Source organism: Tachypleus tridentatus, chromosome 8 (assembly GCF_004210375.1).
Source record: "Tachypleus tridentatus isolate NWPU-2018 chromosome 8, ASM421037v1, whole genome shotgun sequence".
Classification (NCBI taxonomy): Eukaryota; Metazoa; Arthropoda; class Merostomata; order Xiphosura; family Limulidae; genus Tachypleus; species Tachypleus tridentatus.
The window spans coordinates 121,039,721-121,063,091 of record NC_134832.1 but is presented as its reverse complement, the minus strand read 5'-3'; the positions used below and the strand labels follow the sequence as shown (position 1 = coordinate 121,063,091).

Below are 23,371 nucleotides of genomic sequence, written 5' to 3'. Positions count from 1 at the left end.
TTGAATGTTTCTTTTAACACTCCTACGAAAAGATGTTTCTAGTCCTGATTTCTCCAAGCCCGTTTCCCTGGCTGTGGTTTCGCTAGATAGTAGATAAGGACAGTGGGAATCTCGTTAATCCATTCATTAATAGATTTAAATGGCAATTTCATTTAAATACAAAATTATTAGCCTAATATTAATAACCTTTCAAGTTGCTCTGGGGCCTATTAGGCCCCACTTTTCGTAGGAAGGTTAAAAATATATATTTTTAGTTATTAGCTATCTTTTTGCTTAGTCTTACTTGCACTTGACTAGAGGATTAAAAATCTGGTGGGTTATATGGAAATGGTTAGTAACACTAGGGTTAAATGGTAGTTCTGTTGATAAAATTTGTTTCATTCTTTGACATTTTCAAAGGTTAGCTGTATAATGTAGCAATGTGTTACTGAAAATATTAAATTTCATGATAAATCATTAAGAATGATGTACAAACCACTATGAATACTGGTAATTAGTTATTGTAAACTTTTCTCAGAGTAACGACTATTTACAATCCCTCATGACCTGGCTTTCTGTCCTAGTAGAAATTTTTCTATTTCCTTTAGAGAACTTCAGTAGAGAGTAGTTTAATTGAACTGAAGGAGAAGTTACAAGAGGAAAACAACCAGGTAGAAAAGTAACTAACCCTAGAATCTGTCATGTCACTATGTCTTATGTCTTTTCGCTACTTGTTTAACAACACTTCTTATGCTTAAATCATAATCTGTTAGCATTTTTTTTTATTGTCTGTTTGTTTGTGGGAAAAAAAAGTGATTATGATAGTAGCCTTGTAAACAGTGATTCATGGAGTAACTTGTGATGATACCATAACTATTTGTTTTTTAACAAATCTTAAATATTCAGTTGTCTCTTTTTTTTTTTAACTTAAAAATGTTCACATGCTTTTGAAATTAATACTCTATGATACTACAAAATAATGTATGATATGTTTAAGATTTTGTAAACCAGCATTAATCATAAGAGAAAAAAAGAATGTTTGAAATGTGTGTTGCTTATTACTTTGAGAGCATATGAATAAGTATACAACACCATTGTTGTATTGTAATAAAATTACTATATTACTAATGTTATTGCACAATAATAAGGTACTTAAATGCGTGATAGCCATCAATATATAAATATATATATGGATAGAAAGAAAGCTGTGGTGACTTTATTGTAGCTGAACATGACAGGTTCAGATATGATCCCCTTTTGGTGTGGGAAGGCATTTTGTAGAGCAAAAGAACAGTGTGCTGACTTATAGTAGCTGAATATGACAGGTTCAGGAATACTCTAATGATGCAAGAAGAGACAGTTGTTCAATGGACATACTGATAAGAATGGAATAGTACTTAGGAATGGTAATACTAATACTGTATGTTATAAATAAGAAGTCATAACAGCTATTGTCAAGTCTTTTTTGGTGTTATTTGACCTGATTTACTTTTAGAGACAATAACATTTGTACCCACCATGCCCATATATTCACTGCTTAATTTGAACAGAAAACTGTTTAGAAAATAAATTAGGCATCATTTTCTGTAGGCTTCAGTCCCCATAAGTTACATACAGCATCATCTCCAGTGAATTATTTTACATCATTCAAACCAGTAAGAAACATCGAGTCAGTTGGGAAATGTCTTGGTGAGGGACTAAAAAGAACCCACAGAACTGCATCCAGAGAACCTAATATATTATGTTAAAAGTTGTGAGGATGCCTAGGGTGAATATTTATGTTGTACTGTTTATCAGTGTGTACATAAACTTTCTGTAAACTTTTATTTTTATACTTCTGAGTCATAAAACAGTTTCAGATACTCCCAGATCAGGAAGTGTAGTATTACAGGACTTTTGCCAAGCAAGTTGTAAATATATAGGTGGTTGTGTTGTGAAATTGTCTTAAGAAAACAGTAAATTTTACTTTCATTATATTACTAATTACTAAATATTTCAAGTATTTTATTATATATAATATACTAATTAATTATTTACTTTATCTTTTCTCTTTTTTGTAGAATAAAAAAATGATCACATTTCTTGTTAGAATTATAGACTTCTCTTGTACATCTTATAGAATTTCCAGTGAGATCTGGAAAAAGTGTAGCTCAGTGCATACATACATCAAGTTGTCTTTAATTAAGAATGTCTAACACAAATCAGTTGTGTTTAACAAAGAAGTTAAATCAAAATCAGTTGGTATACTGAGCTTAAGAATTATTGTGTTATTGAGTAAACTATCTTAAATTTTATATTTGGTGTTTTGAGTTTTCTTTTGCTCATCATATTAATTCTATATTTATATATGATTCTGAGAACATTAGCATTTATGATATTAATTTTTAAAAATATTTTCTGAAATGCTATAACTTAGTGACAAATGATGAATAATATATGGTTTCATATTTATTTTAATATATTAATTTCTTTTTAGATCTACAGCATAGCAACAAATTGTATTGTTAAATGTTAAAACTAGTTAGGTGTTGAAAAACCAGTAAGTTTAAAATTAGTGAAAAGATTACACTGCAATTTTTTTTTTTAATCATATTCCTTTTAACTGTCTACTGTGGATTTCATATCAGAAGTATGTAGAAAGAACATTTCAGATTTGTCTTTTATCTCCTGTATGTTATTGTTCAGATAACTCTATTTTCATTGATGGATTGTTTAGGCAGACAATTCACGATGACTTTACTGGAATGGACAGACACTACCTGTTAAAACAAAACACACAAGAATAGAGGATGAAGTCTTCTGTCTCCAATCCTATCAGAAGATGAAAGACAGAACAGTTTTGAATGTTGCTCTCTACACTTGTGTTTGTTTTGTTTTTTGCTATAAGGAGTTGCCATCAATTCAAGTAAACTGTTATGACTGTTCCACAACCTAACTTCACTCAAACAAATGCTTCACTGCTCAAGCAAAAACCCACAGTATAAAGTATCTTAAGTCATCAACACACAATGCAGCATTTTCAAGCTAGAAGTACTGTTTCACCATCGAATTAGTAAAGATGGTCCTTAGTGATGGAACAACCACTAGTTATATGCAATATGATGTTATTGGGACCTTGAGAAATCTGCCCAGATTGAGACTGCAACTTAACCCAGGATTCTCAGCTCACATTGATGTTCTTACACTAATATTCTTACCAGCTGAGCTACCAGGGCTCGATTCCCAAGCGGACATTTCTTTCTTCTGAACTATCATAATGTGTATTTTTTTCTGTATTTTAACAAAATTGTGATGGATACGCTAGCAGAGTTAGAACATGAATTATGTGTTAACCTGTGACTTACATAATCTGCATAATGTTTGTTAGGTTGCTGTAGTTCTAAAAATATCATTGGATTTTATTCTGGAGCACGATGATTTATTTTTGTATGCTGTTGTTACTTGGTCATCTAACCTCTACCACATTTTTTATAGTTGATTTCTAACCATTGTAGATTATAATTATTTTATATAAATTACTATTTTTAATGCTGTTTAAGAAAATTAGCAAGGAACTAATCACTAAATCATGTTTCCTTTCATTTTTTCACATAACATTACTAAATACTTAAAATAAGTCAGAGGTTTTATTCAAAATATAGTCTAACTTCTTTTTTCTTCTCTGGTGAAGAGTATGTGTTGATTGTTAATAAGTTGTATACTGACACTAAATGCTGAAGTGTTGATTGTTAAGTTGTATACTGACACTAAAAAGATTATGAACAGAAATTCTGTAGTGTGTTTAAACCAATTAAGTATTTTAGGATAGCAATTGTAACATTTTTAAAGTTATAGTATTAGGATATTTTTTTAACTGGAAGCTCCTTTAATTAGGTTGAGAAGATGAAAAGCCAGTTACAGGAACAAGAGAAGTCGTTAGAGGTAATTACAGTTGTATTCAGTTCAAGATTTGAGTTTTATGGTACTTATTGCTATGATTGAGTAATTTCCTATTGTTACAAAGCTTAAACATTTTTATTATTTGTGTAATCAGAATATACAGTTTGTTTGTTTGTTTTAAACAATACTGTCCAGAAAGAATTATACCTATACACTATATGGTACATAGTTTTGTTTTCAAATAATTTGAGGTTATCGAAATGTTTTAATAATTTCTCCCCAGGTATCTTTTACTACACATGACAGGTAGTTTTAGTGCCTTGCACTTAGAATTCTGTTGAACTACTTTTTGTTTGTTACACCAATTAGTATAGCTTAAAATCTTAGCTTAATAATTCATATTTTAATAGTTTATGAGCATTGAATTGTAATTATACAAGGAAACATTTTCAAAATTGCAAATTTCCCCTACTATGACACATGGCATATTTTCTCTACATGTATTGTGTTCTATATTTTTTACACCACACCTTGAAAGAGTAAGAAATTAAATATAAATTACTCACAAAAAATCGTCATAGCTCAGACAAACTGTAATTTTTATAATCTTCAACTTTGTTTTGTTACAGAGCTATCAGAAGAAAATCAGGCCCTTCTTGCCACACCCATTTGTCATATCTTTTCTTTTATGATGCATTAATAGTTCTCTCTCATGTTTAATTACATATTGCATATAACCAATAGAATTATGAACAAATAATAGGCAGTTTCACTCAGAGTACAAGCAATATTCCTGTGAGAAACTTAATGAATAGCTTGGATGAATTTGAAATGGCTTCTGTCACATAGTTAGAAAGCAAGAAAAATTGTGAGAGTTACAGGAAATTCTGTACTTTTTATATTAGTCTATTTTCTTTGATCATTATTAATGTTAGTATAAAAAGTAGGCTTAAATGTCTTTGACAATCAATGTTTAAGTTTACTCTTTACTTACTAAAATGTAAAAATAGAAATGTATTTGAGATAGTTAAGATTAGATTTCAAAACATACCATCCACTGACACAATCACCATTCTCAGTCTCCATTGTTTTCACTCTTTGCCTATCTAAGCATTAGAATGCTTGTTCCAGTCTTTTATACCCCACTCAAATGCCTTAGGCAATTTCTGAATTGAAAATTTCTTCACCTTCAGTGTGCCCTCTGTCTAGGTACTGATATAAGCACCTCATTCCAATAATGTAAACACTTTTTCTCGATAAAGCATTTAGCAATGGTTTATATCAACAGGAATGCTGTGATATTTGCTACTTACATTGTGATTTTGAATGAGGTTGGCATTTCTATGGTTATCTTTTCATTTATATTTATACATTACTTAACCTAATATAAAGTGAAAAAAAATCTTACCAACAGGTATTAATTTCCAAATTAATGTTTCTAATACAGAAGTCACTCATACCTCTTCTCTTCCACTTGCTACTATCTGGTGTTTGTCAAAAGCCAGGAGAGGAGTCACTCTCAGTCAAAATTATCCATGATGTGAACTGTTGCAAGATGAAAACGTGGATTGATGGTGCCTCTCCAGGAGATTCTGAGGCAACTTTTGCAAATGGCCTGGGAATAACTGGAGAAAATTTAAATGTTTTTTCTAGCAGCTTATTTTACTAGGGCAGCCTCTATAGAGGATCATTTTGATGAGCCATCTCCAGCCCATTTTCTTCATTTGGTTACTCAGATTTGTAAAGTTTTGGAAGTTTCTACTATTGTATGTGACTCTACTCCTTCCTTGTTAGCAGAAAGGATGGCAAGTGATTACTTGGTTTTTCCTCCTTCTCCTGATATTGTTATTTATGCTAGAAGATTTGCTGCTTATATACACAATGGTATTGCAATGCCTTGTCCTCTACATTTATTGGATCAGCAAAATTTGGCTAACCACCACCAGGAAAAGGCCTATTTGGATTCTCAATGGATGGACCTTCTTTTAAACTTATAGATGTCTAGATTGAAACTTGTAATTACTTTTAACATCTCTGTTTTCTTGGATTTGTGTTACTACCACAACTATCCTGAGTTATTTATCTTCAAACCAACTTTTGTCTGAATGTGATCAATGTTCTCCTCAACAATTTGAGGATGAGTTGAGGATTTTCTTGATGTCTATGTCAGTCAAATTGTCTTCTCTTGTTCTTTATTTGGTTTTTCTGGCTGGTTTGTTATTGAGATTTATTGAGTGAAGATGCTTTATTAGAAAGGGTTTATTTATTGTCTTCTTCCCTAAGGGAGTTATGGGAAGCACCTTTTCTCTGTCCCTTTATTTGCTGGAGTTCCAGGAACATCAGCATCCCAAGTTGATCCATATTCATGAGGATCTTTACTTCGGATAGACTGATGACAATGGCATCAGTGACTATCTCATGGCAGTGGAGCAGTGGGAACACAATTACACCTCTTTCTGGTCATCTGTAGTTTTTCACCAGGAATCCATGGAATCTTCTGGTTTCAGAGTTGGTCATTTAATTTTCATTACCTCCACTATTGTCTGCTCAACCTGTTCCCTTTTTCACCTCCAGCAGATCAGCAGCAAGTAGAACTTCATTCCCAGACTAAAAGAAAGTTATAAGTCAAAAAAGTAGAAGAAGGGGCTAATGTAATTCTTCTGGAATTCTTGACATTTATTTATGGTAACCAAAAAGACAAGAGGTTTTCATCCAATCAGTGATATATCTCAACTCAACTAATTTTTAGATCCTCCTCACTCTACAGTGGTATCTTTTCACAAGCTACAGTGGGACTTTCTACCAGGGCTCTGGATGAACAAGTTCAATGTTTCCAATGCTTTTCTCCATATTTCTGTAGCATAATCATTTCAGAGGTTTCTCAGGTTTGTACACAAGGGTCAAGTGCTACAGTTCTAGGCTATGTCTTTTGGTCTTGCATCAGCATCTTATATCTTCTGCTGAGTTCTTTGGCTCATTCTAATTCTATCCCATCAGTTAGCACTCTCAGATTCTCCTTTCAAAGTCCACAAAAGCAGGCTTTTTTATAAAATTGGGGCATTATATTCTGTCACTGATGCAATGTCTCGTTTGTTCATTTACAGTTGTTTTACATACTTTGTTTCATCCTCCTTTTGAGCTCTAGGCTTCAAGTTCTTTGTTTCACTTTTCTCTTAGACTGTACCTTTTGTTGTTGTTGAACTGTAGACATCATTGGTTGGAGTTGTTTGCAGTCCATATGTATTGGACTCTTTATCATTCCATATTTCTCCTGCTTTACCCCAATAGGTCTTTTCTTCCCAAGACTGGCACCCGGGAAGGGGAAAGATCCTGTCTGTTTGCCTCATGCCTTTGCTGCCCCTTATTCTCCTTTTTGTGGGATTCTAGCTAAAGTGTCAGTGGGTGGTAAGTATGTTTTGGAAGTTAACATTTTTCTAAAATAAAATTGTATTTCTAATAATACTGCTGCTTCTGCACTACCTCAAAAAAGTGATTACATTATCAGAATGATGTGCTTATACATAGTACCCAGATAGCACATTGAAATAGGTGAAGAAATTTGCAAATTAGAATTTGCTTAAGGCATTTGAGTGGGATATAAAATACTAGAGCAAGCATTTTTAATGCTTAGAAAGACAAAGAGTGGAAACCCTGTAAGTCAAGAAATAGCTACAGTGTGAGAGGAGGTATGTGTTATTGGAAATAAATAATAATATAATAAAAATTATTTATGAGGCATCCACACCAGCAGCTCATAGCAACTGGTGGGTAATGTAATTTGACAGCACAACATGAGCTGCACATGTCCTGAGTGACTTAAAACTTATAATGGTGCAAGTAGTACTTACACAGGGTTCAAAAAGCAATAAAATGATAAAATTGAATTCTGAATAGATGTATACTGTTATGAGCTTATAGCTACCTTAGATAAATGAATGTAGTTTAATGAAACAACTTAAAGTCATTTTAGAAAGAAAAAAAAAGAGTAATTTAGATTTAGATTGTATTTTTTTTGGGGAGGGGCATGAGATGGATCAAACTGACTGACCCCATTTTGAGTTAGGGTAAAGAAAATATAAAGTTTTACTGAAAAACCCCACAGTGTAGATTCCTGTACATGGTAAGAGGGACCTCTCAAGGAAGGTTCTGTTCTTTCAGTTTACCTCCTCTGGGATCTAAACATCCACCCGCATGTTTGCCATGCATGTCAACCTGTGAAGGGGAGGAGAGGATTCTAGTAATTGAGGGGTCCAACTCTAACACACCACACCAAATAAAAACTTAAATAAAATAGTGAAAAATCAGTCCATAGGTAAACAAACATGAGATGAAGATTCTAACCAGCAATCTGTAACACCTGTTGTACCTCGTTTTCTTATACTATATTCTCTTTCAGATAAAACTTTAGAGCAAATGTCTCCCTTTTTCATTCAGAAGGGACTAGAGGGACTTGCTGGCTCTCCAAAGTTAGTAAAGAAGCATCAATCTGGTGACATACTGATGGAAACATCTACATTTCAACACAGTGAACTCCTCTTGCATTCAAAGCCAATTGGGGATATACCTATTGAGGTTACATCTCATGCTACTTTGAATTCATCACGAGTAGTTATTGTTGAGAGGAATTTGAAGAACATCCCCGAGTTGGAGATTCTCACTGGTTTCTCCACCCAAGGAGTTTCTGCAGTGAGGTGTATCTCCACTTGCAAAGATTGAATTACGATGCTGACCAATGTCCTCATTCTGACATTTACATCACCACATCCACCTGTCACCAAGTCAGGTTATTTTAATTGAAGGGTATGATCATACATTCCAAACCCTCTCAGATGTTTCCAATGTCAGCTGTTTGGTCACTTAAAGACATCATGTCATGGCTCCTTGATGTGTGCTCATTACAGTGGCTGTGAGTGTGAAGTGGACCCCCATTGTGTCAGTTGCAATGGCTCTCACCCGTCCTACTTTCTCTCTTGCCGTAAATGGTTGGAAGAAAAAATTACGTGCAGCATTTGAAAACGATTCATAACATTACTTACCCTGAGAGTCATGTGGCCATTTGCCCATTTTTATTAAACATTTTGAAATGGACAAGCGATTTCAAGTTCATGTGGATTCAACACTTTCCTGTTTTTTTCTATAGGAATTTGGAGTCCCTCAGGGCTGTGTTTTGAGTGTCACACTTTTCAGTATAAAGATTAATGCCATCACTGAACAACTCCCTATTACTGTTTCAAATGGGCTCCATGTTGATGACTTTCACATCTCATGTCAGTCATGAAACATGAGTTACATTTAGCGACAGCTACAAACTGCCCTCAGTCATTTACTGAAGTGAACCACAGCATATGGTTTTAACTCCTCTCTCTCTAAAACTCTTGGATGAATTGGGTCTGTCCTTGGATAACATTGGTGTATCCACTGTTCAGCCCATCCCACCATGGCTTCTTATAGTCCCTAAATGTGACCTCTCTTTAAGTCATGTGAGACACTCCTGCATGGAAATACTACCTGTTATTTGCTGAACATCTTTTGAACCATCCTTCCATTTCTATTTATACAGATGGTTCAATATCAGGTGACTGTGTGGGCTCTGCCATGGTTTGTTGTGGTTTGATGCTGAATCCCCTCTACACAGCTTCTTTGTTCACTGTTGGACTGTACATCATTTCTCTTGCCCTGGATCACATAGAAACTAAGTAGTACTCAAACTGCATTAGTTATTCTGACTCACTTAGTTCTCTACAGGCCCAGAAATTGCATCATGTTAGTTCACACCCTATTCTCGCTGATATTCAAAACCGGCTGGCCCATTTCTATTTAACATCTACTTTTATCCAGTTTTTCTGGATACCGAGCTACGTTGTTATTTCCAGGAACGAGCTCACTGACACTGCAGATAAATCTGTCTGTTCTGGCATTATCACTGCTGTGACTGTTTCATACGTGGACTATGGTCCTGTATTTAAGGCTTAGTTCCATGCCAGTTAGCAGTTGACTAGGAGTGAGCAGCATGAAAACAAGCTTTTCCAAATAAAACCCTGTATTGGACTTTGGCCATCTGGCTTCCATAAGGATCAGAAAAAGGAAGTTGTTCTAATTAGATTGCTCATTGGTCAGTTTTTTAACTCATCATTTTCTTTTATCTGGGATTGATGCACCAGTGTATTATCTGTGTAACACTCAGGTCACAATAAGCCACATTTTACTGTCTTGTTTTTGTTATGACTCTCGATGATGTCATCATTTTAAACAAGTTGTATTCTAAGGTTTATCCATAACATTAGACAGTGTTATTGGTGATGGTGACACTGTCCACCTTCGAAATGTTTTTATTTTTTCTAAAGGCCATTGATCTTTTTAATGCTATTTAAGTTTTTTAATTTATACATTAGACCTTTTTTAATACGATTCCCTTTTAAGAATCGAAGTCCATCTAGTTTGATTTGAAATTAGAAAATGACCGTAATGACAAATAACCAGGACTGGAAAGGCCAACTTCAGGTGACTAATGCTGCTGTTTGAACTACTCATTAATCATCCTGGTGACTTATGATTAAAATTTTGCTGCATTTCTTTTAAAACTTTTATTACTTTACTTTCTGAAAATTGCCATAATGTCAAATAACTCATAACCAGGATTGGGAAAGCCAACTTTAGGTGACTGATGGTGGTTTTTGAACTTGCGTGTTAGTCTTCCAAGTGAGTTATGATAATTACAATTATGCTACAGAAAGTCTTTTACAACTTATATTACTGTAGTTTTTCTCTTACCATTGTAGACTGGATGTAAACATTGGTTTTAATGCTATTTATGTTGGGTTTTTTTTTAACTTTGTTTTGTTTTACCTTAATTTTCTTTTATGAATTTTACTAAATTTTCTTTTATTTTAACTTTCCACCAGATGTTTGGTGCAGATAGCCAAGTTGCCTTGTGCCTAAAAAAACCACACCAACCAATTTACTGAAAAAAAATGTTTGAAATGTATTTAGGAGGTTTCAGCAATTACACAAAGGATATTTAAGATAAAGAAAAATATTTTTAATTTTAACATGAAAATTACTTTGCACACAATACAAATACTCAATACATTAATGGCCAAATCTTTAGTTTATTAAAAATAGTTAAAAATGTTTTGTTTGTTTTTTTCATGTAAAAGACTAGTAATTTTAACTGAAAAACTGCCACATTTTATGAAGATATGCATACTATATTGAAAGTTAAAAGTATTAAATGTCTAAAAACTAAAAGTACAAAAAGGTTACATGTTCAGTCAAATTGTCTGAGCCTGTGTTGAGAGAGTGAAAGTATTTGTTAATTAATGATCTAAATTTTTGTTGTTACTATATTAGTATGTTTATATGATTGATCTATTATTTTAAATTAAATTTCAATACATACAATTCCATAGTAGTTAGTACCAATTAATGCACTTATAATTTCCAAAAAAATACCTTACCTCTCTCTCCTGTAAAAGCTATTCTTATCAAGTGCTATAATGTTTTTGCATGTCATAACTCTTGAAACTCCCACCTACCCAACTATCATTGTAGCTTCTTGCATCTTTGCATGTATGTCGTCTTGCAACAACCTTTAACACACCCTCCTGTTGTATGTGACTCCCTCTGTTCAATTCTACCTGACAGTACATCTTCTTAAAAGCAGTGATCTTATTAAAATGTTTCATTTATTGTAAATTTTTATCTTTTTTTTAAAGTAGTGGTTTTATATTTTAATTTTTTTGAAGAGATAATTCACTGTAGTTTATTATCAGCAAAATGTCCCATTCTTTTTTCTTTTTTTTTCATAGTTGATTATAAATTCATATTTTGTGTCACAGGCTTCCAATGTGGGAGGACCTAGTGGAGAATTTTTGGCAATAATTTGCAAGCAGTTAAATTTTCTATGTCCTTCCCCAGCAATGTGTGAGATACTCCTATCCTTGTAGTGCATATTTATGATTAGAAGGATTTTTACATATTACTTTTCCCCTCCTTCATTTCTTGTACCTCTCTTGTGAAATCTATTAGCATTTATTGATATGTTTTTTTTACGTTTGTTATATTTTTCTGTATTATTAATTTTGTATAATCTTGTTATGCTACATGCCACATTATTTTATGTTTACCTTGTCTTCTCCCAGTATCTTGAATTTAAAGTGTATGCTATGCATTTTTTTCTCAATTGAGGACTGATGCCAACATGCCTTTTTATCCATTATGGGCTTCTAATCATTATTAATGGTTTACTTATCAGGCCTCTGATCCCTTTCTTGACTTCCAGTAGTTGGAGTCAATTTTACTATTCTGGTGGGCAGATCATCTGAATCCTATTTATTTATCCCAATCCCAATTCTTTTGTCCTCTTCTTCACCTTATATCTCTCATTTATACATATTTTTTGTGACCTGTGGGTGGCTTTTTCTTTTCTCCATATGTATCTTATGAGATATTCCTGAACCTTTGTAGCCATGTATGGGTTCTGCAAGACAACAGTCAACCCTTTCTTTTTTGGTTGCTCATTTATTTCAATCTGCTTTCATAGCTTACTCTATACTTTCACCTTTTCAATCTTTGCCTGTTCCTAACTCCATGGATCTATTGGTTTGTTGTTTGGCTCACAGTTGTACTCTTTGCTACCAACAGTTGTGGTGACTATTCAATGGAGTTTGGCCCAGTAGAGATGCATTTGTCTAATTTGTTCACCACTGGCAGGAGTTCACTCCTGAACAATGGGTAATCAGACATACTTTTTCTTTGTTTTTCCTCTCCTCCTCCTTTGTATCCAGTCCCACTTTCGCCTCATTACTTCAGGATCACACTACTAGTCAGTTTCTTTCTGAAACTGTTGAGACTCTACTGTCACAGCATGCTATCAAGTTTGTCAGCCAGCCTTCCCCATGTTTTTACTACAGACTTTTTTGTCCACTTCAAGAAGACCAGGGACTGTGATTACTGTGTCCATCCTCAATCAGTTTCTGATTTTGGATCTTTCCTGCTTTACCATGGAATCTTTTTTTTCTGTGAGCTTTTTCTCCAGGCCTGTGGATAACCCTATCATTAATTTCTCTCCAACTGAGTTATATTTCAGCTTTATGATTTACCTTTAGGGCTTGTTTTAGAACTTTATGTGTTTTGTTGAATAGTTAAAGCTTTTGCCCAACTTATGCATGCTCAAAAGTTGAATTATCATCACTACATGGACAACTGTTTTCTGTTAGCTTTTCCTGAACTGGTGTCTTCTCAACACACTCATTTGCTATTTACAGGAGCAGTTCATGCTAGTTGGATTCTCAAGGTGGAGAAGTCCTTCCTGATTTCTACCCATTATATTGTCTATTTTGGTGTGTTTTCAATGCTTTCCTCTGCTGGACCCAACCTTCTTCATCTGCTTTCAATGGAACTTTCAGTTCTCCCCACATCTTTTCTTCTCCCTCTCTTATTGTGTAGTTCTTTTGCTTCTGGAGACTTGAACTTACATCATTGATGATCTTATATCCTTTGGTCATATGCATTTATGTTTCTTTTTGTAGATATTGCACATTCAGTGAAGTATTACTCGAGATCCCTTAGACTCCACTGTTAATTTCCTTATTCATTTCTCTACAATCTCTATTGGTGGTTGAACTGGAATGAATACCATGGCAGGGATACTACTTGTCCAAATTTGTATGTGTTCATCAGTACTTCTTTCTGGAGACAAAGTCATGGGTAAATCAGTGGCAGGCTTACATATACAGTGGTCTCAAATAAATATATCATATTGTTTTGACATCTTGGAGCTTCAAATGCTATGATATGCTTTGGATCATTTTCTTCCTATTGTATGGAACAGACTTGTCTTGATCCCTTAAGACAATTTCACCATCTCTCATTTCTATCATCAATGAGCACCAGTTTTTCTTCTCTCTGTGACCAATTATTGGAACTACATTATTAGGTCCACACACTACAGGTATGTTTCAGCATGTCATTTTCTGGGTGCTTTCAACCTGGAAGCATATCATTTTTACCCCATGGAGACTGGGGTACTCCTCATCTAGATGCTTTCACCACTTTCCTCAACATCAGGTTACTTTTGTTTTATCTCCATTTCCATTTGGTCATAGCATTGGATGTTGTTATTGAAGACTGGACCAACTGCTACCGTTATGCTTATTCCCAATCAGTTCCTTATCAGAGTGATTTCAATCCTACATTCCATTTTATGTGTGCTAATTTCTACAAGCTTATGCAGCACCTACTACTTAACTGGGCAAAGAATATATCTAATACAGAAATTATGTGGTCTGCTGTATGGGTTTCTCTCCCAGCAAGTGTAAGCAATTCATGAGTATTCATCAGATACTTTCAAAGGATACTTATCTGTATCCCTTTCACCAGTCTCTCAACCTTTTAATGTCTGATTTTAATTTTTATATGAGCATAGGTAAGGTACTGTGTGGGAAAATATTATTTTCTGTACTGAAAACATATTTCCAATAAGTACTTACCTCCTTTCACAGTTGCTACACTATCTTTTCATTTAAAGCCAATGTTTACTTTCTATGTAATCATAAAGTGATGGTTCAATAGAATTGAATAGAAGGAGTACGGAGGGTGTGTTAAACTCCTGTTGGTGGTGGGTCATTGCATGATGATTTACATGTGAATATTCAGTTAACCCTGTTGATGGTTGAGTAGGTGGGAGTTTCAGTGCCCTTGGCATGTGAAAACATTTTGCACATAGTGGGAAGCATTGAACAAGAATAGCTTTTATGTGAAAAGACAAAAGATACTGTGTCAGAAATGTGTTTTCAGTATAGGAGAATAATAACATTTATATGTGTTTAATATTAGTTTGAAGACCTCGTTAAGAGTAAGAGTTTATATTTGTCTTTTCTTCCTACAATAAATGTATATGAATATGTAAGTGAACACATTATTCAAATTTTTAAACATTTTATTAAATGTCTTCTGTATATTTTAGTAAGATGTGAACTCAATTTGTATTAATGATAAGAGTCTAGTGTATCTGTTTGTTAAATATATAGATGTTTTTCTGTCTTTATTCCTTCATATAAATTAATAAAAATAAATAAACAAATCACAGGAAAAAACACCTGGATACCAGTCATTAAAAGTCTTCATTACAGTTTACAGTTCTGTGTGAGTTTACGTATATACTCGATTGTTTTGAACAGTGGCTGTGTATAAATAAAGTTAATCGACATCAATTCCCTTAAAGAAGCATTTTTCTAAGTGTGTTTTCTTATTTCCTGATCAGACCCCATTTTTTCACTTTGTTTTATCAATTACATATGGAATTTTGAAATATAGAATTAGAAATCAAAGAAACAGTATCTTAAATGTCTTCCAGTGGTTCAGCTTTAAAAACTGTAAATTGACAGTTCTGTGTTCAATCACCACACTGGGCAATACAGAGCAGATAGTTCATTGTGTAGTCAGTGCTCAATAAACGTCTCTTAAGTATGATTTAGAATTCTGAATGTGTGTGTTTGTAAATACAGTTAATAATGTGTTGTCATACTGACTACATTTGAATGTATCTGATTACACCAGATCCAAGTAGATTAAACTAAAGCTACATTCTTGCACTGACTTGCAGGTATTTGTGTGTCCATTCAATAATCAGAAAATAATTTGAAAATCCATGTTCATTCATATGAAATCTTAAAGATAATTTTATACCTTGGAATATTTTTATTACTAAAAAATAAATTTTTTTGTACAAGTGTAAGACAATATTTTTTCATCATGACAAAACCAAGAGTTTGCTTTAAATACAAAATGAAATTAAGTTCAGCATCCGAACTAGTACTTGTGCGTGTGTGTTTGTGTGCCATTCTAACAAAATCTTGTTTTAAATATAAATAGGTATGAGTTATCAGAATAACTTGAGCTTTATATTCTAACAGGATCAAAAGTTAACTGTAAATACTTAAACCTTACGCCTTCTGAATCCCAAGAAACTGAAATTACATTATGCGAGATTGATTTTTATGTCATTCTTATAAGAACAAGAGCTTATACTGAATACAGAGACATGAACTAAATGGTCTGAAATTGTATTTTTGTGTCTTCCTCACAGGACCAAGAACTTGCATTGAATGAAAAGAGGCATGAACTAAATGAGTTAAGGTCAGGAAGAGACTAGTCTTCAGAAACAAATAACTGATGGACAAAATAGATTGGACTCATTGTCTCAAACAGTAAAAATGACACAATCTGAAATTTATCAGGTAAATTGTTATGTCCAGTACATTAATAGGTTTTATAAAAGCCCTAACTTTCCTCCTTTTATTATGAGCCACCCTAATTCTAAATTCTATTATGATTTTCTGTCACATTATTTCCTCAAGACAGCTCTAGCTATTAATTTTTAAATTATTAATAATTGTAAAACTTACAGACACTTAGTACTGCTATTACTTTTGATTGGCAGTTCAGGTATGGTCAAACAATGTACAGACTTTTTAGACTTCAGTCTCACATGCTAACCCTCAAGAAAAATTAAGTATTTATTATAGGAATTAATAAAAAAATTAGGAAACTTAGATTGATAAAAAACTTAAGAAAATTAAGACTGCTTGTAAACCAGCATTAGCCAATAGAAATGCAGCTCTGTGTTGTGTAGAGAAAAAAAAAGTCAAGAATAGTAGATCTCTAAGTTCTTATTTGTGTATTATGAATAATAATAATAGTAAAATTACACTTTAGGATATTTAAGGTTTATGGGTGCTTCAAATCTTTTGCTTTCAGATTTTGCTTGTTTTAAAACAATTTATTTTAAGGACCAATAACAAAATACATATGGTGTGAGTTTCAATTATTTGACCCTAACGTATAAAGCATTAAGGTTACTATATTATTGCTGAGTATATTATGGGTTAAATATTTAGTTGACCTTTATTGCAAACATCCTTGAAATACTTTCTCATACCTTTGGATATTAAATGGTATATATTTTTTCATTGCTTCCAGACTAAGAAAAAAATTGAAGATCTACGACAACAGCAGTTAAAAATGAATGAAGTAATAGCTGAGTTTCATACAGAAGGATCATTTACTGTGAAGAACAATGACTTTGTTCAGGTAGCTCCTGTAAACATCACTGAAGCAGATGGTCTGCAGCTGATGGCAGAAGTAGGTCAAGTCTGAATTTTTTTTTCCTCATTAAAACTTGTAGGAGTGGTATAAGAGTTAATTTATGAATTTGTTTTACAAGCTTATAGCAAAAACCAACAACACAAGGTCTTCATTTCCAATCTTTGTTTAAAAGAATGTAATTCAAAATTATGCTCATGTTATTGTGGAGAGCTGTTACTAACAAAAAAAAACTTATTTTGTAAAGCATACTTACCTTCTGTTGACACTATATCTATTATTTGATATTGGCTTTGCCTATATAAGCACTGGTCTCACATGCTTCAGTCTTTTATATCCCACTTAAATTCCATTTTCAATATCTAATTTGCAGATCTCTTCACCAACTTCAGAGTGCTCTGTACCCTGGTGCTGTATGTGTTTTAGTGGACTAGTATTTAGTTACAAACAGTTACATTTCAATTATTATATATATATGTATATTACTATTTATCATTACTTTATTATTATTAGTTTCCTTAAAAATATGGAACAGTAAATAAAGAAGTATAGCAAATAATTATCTCTTCTAGCTGTAACCTTTGAACTCAGTTGCTGCTGGGCGTAGGTTGCTAAGCCTTTTAAAATTTTACACATGGAGGATGTGAAACAAAATATTTTTTTTTAGGTTTTATATGTACAGTTGAATAACCAAAAACATCATAAATTACTCTACTAATACCATAGAATTCCATTATCATTTATCAAGCTTAGTAACTGAGGTGCATTAAGGTTAAAAAATATAAAATTTTGAGCAGATTAAATACACAACCTGCCTCTTAGAAATCTTTATTCAAAAGAAGATGGTAGCCTTTTAACAAACAATATGGCTGAAAAAAAACCACAAGGAGATATCAGAATCTAAGCTGTCAATTGGTTATTCAAATGTCATGTATTGAACTGTGTATAAGGGACTGTTTCAAAAAAAAGTGAAGGAGATGAATGGAACCATTGTGTTTCATTCAATACATAAGCCATATCTCAGCAAAAAGATGATGATGTTTTTATTTTATATTCTTGTTTGTCAATATTGGTAATCTGAATTCCTAATTTGTACAAAACTATAGACTTAGTATTTTGACATCAAAAACATCTAATTTTATCCAGTTCTGCATTCAGCATAACACATGACTCACAAAAATTAATATTTGGATGAGTTGTGTTTTTTCACATTTACTTTTAAAGTAAGCAGTTAAATAATGTATAATATGAATACTTAAATTATAATCTACAGTTTGATATTAAACTTTCTGACATAAATTGATAAAATTGTAGTACAATAAACTTTTGAATGCAAGTCAACAAATGAGAAGACATGACCTTTAATCCTTGACCTGTCTCAAAGAGTAAATGTTTTTTTTCTGTATTTCACTTTTAATATTTATTACACACAATTTTCTATTTGTATGTTAAATATATTAGTGTGTTCATAAGTAGCTTTTTGTGATATATGAAAAACATAAATTAGTTAAGTAGGAAGAATAGTGTTTGTGTGCATTTTCTTATCTGCTGAGCCCACTGAGGGGAATTGAACCCATGATTTTAGTGTTGTAAATAAGACTTACTGCTGTGCCAATGGGGGGCAGAAAGAATAGTATTCTTAATATTTATTCTAGATAACTAAAAGAAAAACTGTCAACAGAAACACAAACTGTTATGTATACATGTAAATATACAAAACTCACAGGAACATCATGTTTACTTACAGTCATTATTATATTTTAGAACTACCAGTCTTTTCTGTTTGTTTTACTTATGTCATTTATTTTAAAGAGCTTTGTTTCTAAAAGATGTCCAGAAAAGGAAAAAATGTAATTGAAACTTTATTAACTGAAACATGTATGTTTACTCATTTTGTATGTTTTTTAACTTAACCTTATCCATCCCACTATTGTGAACAAATGAAGTATTAAGTTTCAAAAATTTGTGCCTGATTTCATCCTTCAAATTATCTACAAGATAAAAGTATCAATGAAGTGTTCAGATTTATAATTTTATTGATGTTTGTTTCAAAGTAACTTAAAAAAACCTAAATTTGTAATTGTAATTTTTGTTTTTACCCAACAAACTGTTATTTGTACTCTCCAAGTACAAATATTTCAACTTCCTGTAAGCATTTCTTGCCATTTTCCGAAAGAGAGATGCAAATCCATTGTCTTGTACATATTTATTGCTTATTTATAACTCATATATATGCAAAAACTGCTCGTTTGGGTTGAGAAAATATTTTAAAAATATTCACAACCTGACGATGACTGAAGAAGGTTGAAACGTTGTTCGCTCTTCTACGTAAAATATTTTGTCAACCCAAATGAGCCATTTTGCATATATATTTCTCAAGTGGGTTTTCGACAAGTGGTCAACAAATTTTTTCAAAATCTCAGTTTTTTTTTTTACTCGACATCACTGATTATTTATAACTCAGTTAGTTTGAAAAACAGTGAATTTATAAAGTTGATGGTTTCAAAGACAGTAAAATTCAACTAACTAGTTTTTTATTTATTTTTTTTACATATTGCAACTTCTAAAAATAAACATATATTAAAGTGTTGGTCTTTTGTTGTTTTTCTAAAATAAACATATATTAAAGTGTTGGTCTTTTGTTGTTTTTTTACCTGCAATTTATTTAAAGTGGAACTCATAATTTCTTTCTTATAAGGATTTGAGATTTCTAAGCTTTGGTATTATGTCAGAAACCTTTCTGAATTATCTATTTCTGTTAGTTTAAAAAATATAACATTTTTTATTACAAAACTTCTCAACCACATGGATGGGCACCCTGTGATTTCTATTAAACCTGTGTGAAACCTGAATAAATTATGCAAAAAAAAAAGGGGGGGGGTCATAAACACACAGTGTTTATCATGTCTGTGTTTCAAGTATAGTTTTATTTATTATTAATATTTATGAATGTACATACAGAAGTGACCTATATAGTGTCACTGTAATGGAGAATGTTAATGTTCTTCAGTGGTATAATTCCACATATGGCTACTGTAAAAGTATATTATATGGGTTGCAAGAAAAACAGCACTCTTTGTATAAAACTACGAAATGTTCAATTAATTTTTAGTTATCTCATAATCACAAATAATTAATGTGATGTTTTTTGACTAGCATATGCTGTTTGATTTGTGGAAGTCTCATATTGGAACTTTGTCTAAAACAGATAACAAAAGTTTGCCACACTATACTTTATAATTACTTAAAGTGTAGTGTAACACTGAAACTTTGTTGTATAAAAACATTTTTGTGCACATTTAATGTTGTTGTTTAATTTTATTTGTAAAAGGGGTTTATGCACTGAAAATATTTCTACAGAACCCAAAATTATTGATGTATTCTTTTGAGTGGAAAAATGTTAATCTTCCTTGTTTATTTTCTCTAGGACGATCCTTTTGGTAAATTAGAAACCTCGTTTCATGCTGATGATCCTTTCAAGGCATTTAACGATTCTTCTCGAAAGGAGGATATATCCAAAGTTGAAGATTCCAAAGAACAAGCAGCAATCTCATTTCAAAAATCACAAGATTCATCCAGTAAAGTGGAAGATATATTTCAACAAGAAGACTTTTTCAGTGAGTTTACAGAACCTGTTAAAAAAAGTGAAGACTCATTTGATAGTGGCTTTAATGGATTTTCTAGTGATCCTTTTGGCAGTGAGGATCCATTTAAAGGTTTGTAAAAATTATAAAGTTTTCAATAATTTTTAAGCCAGAGTTATAGCATGAGATTTTTCTGATTTTAAACTGTAAAATAACCCTAATCAAGTGCAAAAAAGTAGGAAAGTCATTTCAACCAGATTTATTGACTGTTTATTGATTTTAAGCCAGTAAATATTAAATTACTTTTTGTTTTGGTTTTTTTTACATTTGGGTATTTCAAGTAAAGTTGTTACATATAATTTTTATCATGTTTCAGCTGTGTTTGTTTTTTGATGTAATATTTCCATGTATAGAAGATCCTTTCAAGGATTGTGGAATAATAGAAACTACACCTTCTGATCCTTTTGGAGAGGATCCTTTTCAAGAGGAATTAATTGGTAAAAAAGAGAGTAATAAGGTGAGAATTTTTTTTGTGTTCTGTACAGTTTTTTAAGTGTACTAATGTAACAATCACATACCAAAATACATGGAAAAGTTGAACACAAAGGTATATAAATGATATATCTAAAGAACATGCAATTAATTTCTTTTGTTTTCAAACCTTTTCAAACAAAGATTTAACCAACATAAGCTGTTTGTTATATTTCTGTCATGCATGGCACTGTGTGTTTTTGATTTAAAAGTTAGGCTGTAGAAACAAAACAACAGGGGTGGTGGTTATTTTTGGTGGTTGTATGTATCATTCTTAAATGCCTCCATCAGCAATTACCTTTTAGGTTCAAAATAACAAGTTTCTCACTGGTGAGCCTGCTGTTAATTCATATTAAGCATATACAGACTGTTTTTTCTGTAATTTGAGTTATTTAAATAAAAAAGTTTTTAAATTTAAAAACTCTGAAGCCTGATATATTGTAAATATTATATTAACCTTCTTAGAAGATACTATGATCTTTGATCCATGACCATAAGAAGACTTGTGTTGTTCAGGTGAAATGTTTTTTTGCAAAAGACTATGAGCTTCATTCAAGATTTCATTAAAAACCTTTACAATCAATGTACGTGAATGAAACTAACATTATAATGTGTGTGATGGCACAAAGTTTTACATTATATAAGTTTCAGTTTCTTTATTCCAAAATAAAACTTTGGGTTTTGTTGTCACATGACCCACAAGCTGTGAAGAATTTCAACTTTCTGACTCTTAATCTTGTTTTAAATAACACCAGTCATCTAGATGTATGTTTAAACAATAAATGTTTACTGGCCCTGTTATACGTAAGTTTCGGAAGTTCTCTAGTTCAATGCAGTAGAAACAAGTAACGACTTTTGTCAACCACTGATGGGTGCTACATTCACATTCCATACTTTTGTTGAGCATTAAACATGTGTATGTTACATATACACATATGTAGTCATTAAAAAGTGCTCATTTTACACTATAATCAAACAATGCTTATATTGAAATTATTGCACAGTTTTCAACATTTGGCAGATGAACTACCTATAATATTGTTGGCTGATTTATTTATGCTAGAACTTTACTTTTTCTTATCTAAATATGGTATAGTTAGAGAGACAATTAAATTGTATTCAGGTCTTACTTTTATATCTTAGTTACTGTGTGTTATTTATGTTTTAAAATGTATAATTTAAACATTTAAAAAGTTTTTAAATATCTTTCATTCTTTGCATCAGTTTTCAAGGCTTAAGATCATGTGCAGGGTAAGATAATTATTCCAAAGGCTTGTGCATCCCTGTTGAAAATACTCTAATTATGTACCAAAGACATTGTTGAATTGTATAAAGATGAGTAATAAAACTTAAAGAATAGGAAATGAAAATAAAACATTAAAAATTAACTATATATGAAAATGAGAAGACCTGGCGTTATGAATATAACCAAAAGAAGATATTTTAAGATACTGAACAAAACATTAAAAGGTGTGCATATCTTTTCTGTTCCTTAATTTAAAAATTCCATTACACTGTAGGTTGATGATGATATTTACAGTTAATGATGTAGAAGAGAACATTAAAAAATGTAAACATATATCTTGTAATCATTTATTATATTCATTTTGTAATTTCTAGAGGTTATACAAATAAAACCTTAAACTGTAAGGAAAAGAAAAGTAATTTTTATACTTAAAATGAAAATCACCTTATCTATGAACATTTATTAAGTATTTGAGTGCAAATAACTACAGTAGATAAATAAAATTTTTAATAGAAATACTTGTTGTGAGAATGCATTAAAAATTCTCAATTTTACAATATGTATTGTTGCACATGTATCATTCTTTTGGTGAGAAAGAGCTAATGGAATTATTTAATTGTTCCATATGATGTTTAAACAATAAAATTGCAAATTCATTTTAAGGTTAAGCAACATTTCTCACTCAAATGTAAATAAACACAATTATAAAATTTTCTTCTTTTTTTTAATTAAATCTTGACACTGGAAAGTACTGATGAATTGTGAATACAAAAAAAACATTTTGTTCATATCAGCACATCTAGCCTTATTACGTTTTGTCCTCTGGTATTATTCAGTGTTTGACTGAAGGAAGTTTATCAAGATGATTGTTCTAACATTTCCTGAGATGACTTAGTAGGCAGTAATAATAGAGAACAAGTCTGATTTTATTAAATGCAATTTAAGCATATGATTTTGTTGGTTGTTGTTCTTCAAGACAACAGATGCATTTCTACAACACACAGTTTAAATTAAACTTAAGGAGGAGAGATTTTGATTAGTTTTGTCA

The 23,371-nt window shown here is 31.9% G+C and overlaps 1 protein-coding gene across 3 annotated transcripts in view; it reads left to right on the top strand.

Moving 5' to 3' along the window:
- LOC143223359 (uncharacterized) overlaps positions 1–23,371 on the top strand; it is a 49,977-nt gene that overhangs the window by 15,692 nt on the left and 10,914 nt on the right. Inside the window, exons 1-5 of one of the 3 annotated variants that reach the window (XM_076451244.1) lie at positions 3,847–3,900; positions 15,947–16,097; positions 16,840–17,001; positions 20,390–20,678; positions 20,960–21,063. In XM_076451244.1, coding sequence (XP_076307359.1) covers positions 16,074–16,097; positions 16,840–17,001; positions 20,390–20,678; positions 20,960–21,063 — 579 coding nt within the window. In that variant the 5' untranslated portion in view covers positions 3,847–3,900; positions 15,947–16,073. Of the gene's footprint in view, positions 1–587; positions 651–3,846; positions 3,901–15,946; positions 16,098–16,839; positions 17,002–20,389; positions 20,679–20,959; positions 21,064–23,371 lie in introns of those variants that run through there. The other 2 variants (XR_013012875.1, XR_013012876.1) reach the window with 2 other exon arrangements.